Here is a 1,685-nt window from a genome sequence, read left to right on the forward strand (position 1 = left end):
CGGCCGCCCTGCTCTCCTGGACCTTGGTCGGAGTGGTCGTGTTGCTCTTGTTCTCACGTTGCTGCCGGCGCCTAGCTGCCTCTTGTTCCTCCTGAAAAACAAAGTGTGGCCATGTCCCCAGACAGACTGTCCCCGCAGGGACCTGCCCCGGAGAAGGTCCACAGCCCTGGCCGCGCAGCAGCCTCCTAACTCCTCCTAAAGCCACACATGCTGGTGCCGCTCGGAGGGCAGGGCCAGGACGGCTGCCAGGGGCTGCTGGGCAGATGCTCCTAGGTCCACACCTGTGCCCACAGACACCTCAACTCACGCCTGTACACACAGACCTGGGGCTCATGGACAGCCGGCCCCTCGCTCACACCTGTGCACAGACAGCCCCACGCTCACACCTGTGCACAGACAGCCCCACTCACACCTGTGCACAGACAGCCCCACGCTCACACCTGTGCACAGACCGCCCCACGCTCACACCTGTGCACAGACAGACCGCCCCACTCACACCTGTGCACAGACAGCCCCACGCTCACACCTGTACACAGACAGACCGCCCCACTCACACCTGTGCACAGACTGCCCCATGCTCACACCTGCACAGACAGCCGGTCCCACTCACCCCATGTTCACACCTGCTCAGATGGCCTGCCCCATGTTCACACCTGTGCACAGACAGCCTGACCCACCCTCACATCTGTGCACACACAGCCCTCCGTGCACAGGGCTGACCTCTATCTACCAGGACCAGCTTCTACCAGGAAGGGTGGCCTCTACTGCAGGGCTGGCCACTGCCAGGAGGCTCCTTCAGGCCAGACATCTGACTCTCCAAACAGAGAAATCAGGAAGCCGTCCTCGGCTTCGGTGACCGGCAGCACCGTGCAGACTGCACTCTGGGTTCTCAGAACGAATAAACTGAGCCGTGTCCGAGGACTCACGTCTGAAGCACCTGACGGCCAGGCCCTGCCTGGGAGAAGGCAGCCCCGAGCCCTTGGTATCCTCATGCCCAGGCCCCTGAAAGCTGCCCACTCATGCGATAAAGTCATGTGATAACAAACAACTTACCCTGAGTTTTGGGTTTTTCAGACTAGAAAAATAGTTTTCAAGCTAAACAGGAGAAACAGATGGAAAATGCAATGAGAAATCAATCCTCAAACCCATCAGAACAAAATCAACAGCTGACTGGACAGAGCTGCGTGGCCCCAGGCTGGGCGTCAGAGCCGTGCGGCAGTGCAGTCCCACGAGCGCTCCCTGCCCTGGTGGCCACGCACAGGTACAGGCAGGGCTGCCCAGCACGCGACTTCAGAACGCAGCTCCACTTCCAGGGGAAGGGCCCGAGCTCATGACAGGGCCACCTCAGTGACCCACGGCAGGGAGGGCAGCGCTGTGAGAGCCACTGCACAGGAGGACCAGGGGCCAGCACCCTAGGCACCCCTGCATCATGTGTGTACCTCAGCCCACTATCCTGCTCCCTCACACACGTGTGTTCACACGAGGACCCGTCTCACACACGTGTGCATGCATGGCTCCCCCCACTCCTGCATGTGTGGGCGCATGTGGACCCCTGACCCGTACACGTGTGCACCACAGCAGCCCCCCACTCCTCACGTGTGCGCACGTGGACCCCCGACCCACACACGTGTGCACCACAGCAGCCCCCCACTCCTCACGTGTGTGCGCACGTGGACCCCCGACCC

At 61.6% G+C, this 1,685-nt stretch overlaps 1 protein-coding gene across 1 annotated transcript in view; it reads right to left on the bottom strand.

The window, feature by feature from the left end:
* The window catches only part of DOT1L (DOT1-like histone H3K79 methyltransferase), a 40,525-nt gene that overhangs the window by 17,828 nt on the left and 21,012 nt on the right, over positions 1 to 1,685 (bottom strand). The window contains exons 12-13 of the mRNA XM_006897979.1: positions 1,054 to 1,095; positions 5 to 91 (exon numbers count right to left, since the gene is read on the bottom strand). Of these exons, the coding sequence (XP_006898041.1) occupies positions 5 to 91; positions 1,054 to 1,095 (129 nt within the window). The remainder of the gene's footprint in view (positions 1 to 4; positions 92 to 1,053; positions 1,096 to 1,685) is intronic.

This window comes from Elephantulus edwardii, unplaced genomic scaffold, assembly GCF_000299155.1.
Source record: "Elephantulus edwardii isolate Elephantulus edwardi_28Jun2011 unplaced genomic scaffold, EleEdw1.0 scaffold00217, whole genome shotgun sequence".
NCBI classification, from domain to species: Eukaryota; Metazoa; Chordata; class Mammalia; order Macroscelidea; family Macroscelididae; genus Elephantulus; species Elephantulus edwardii.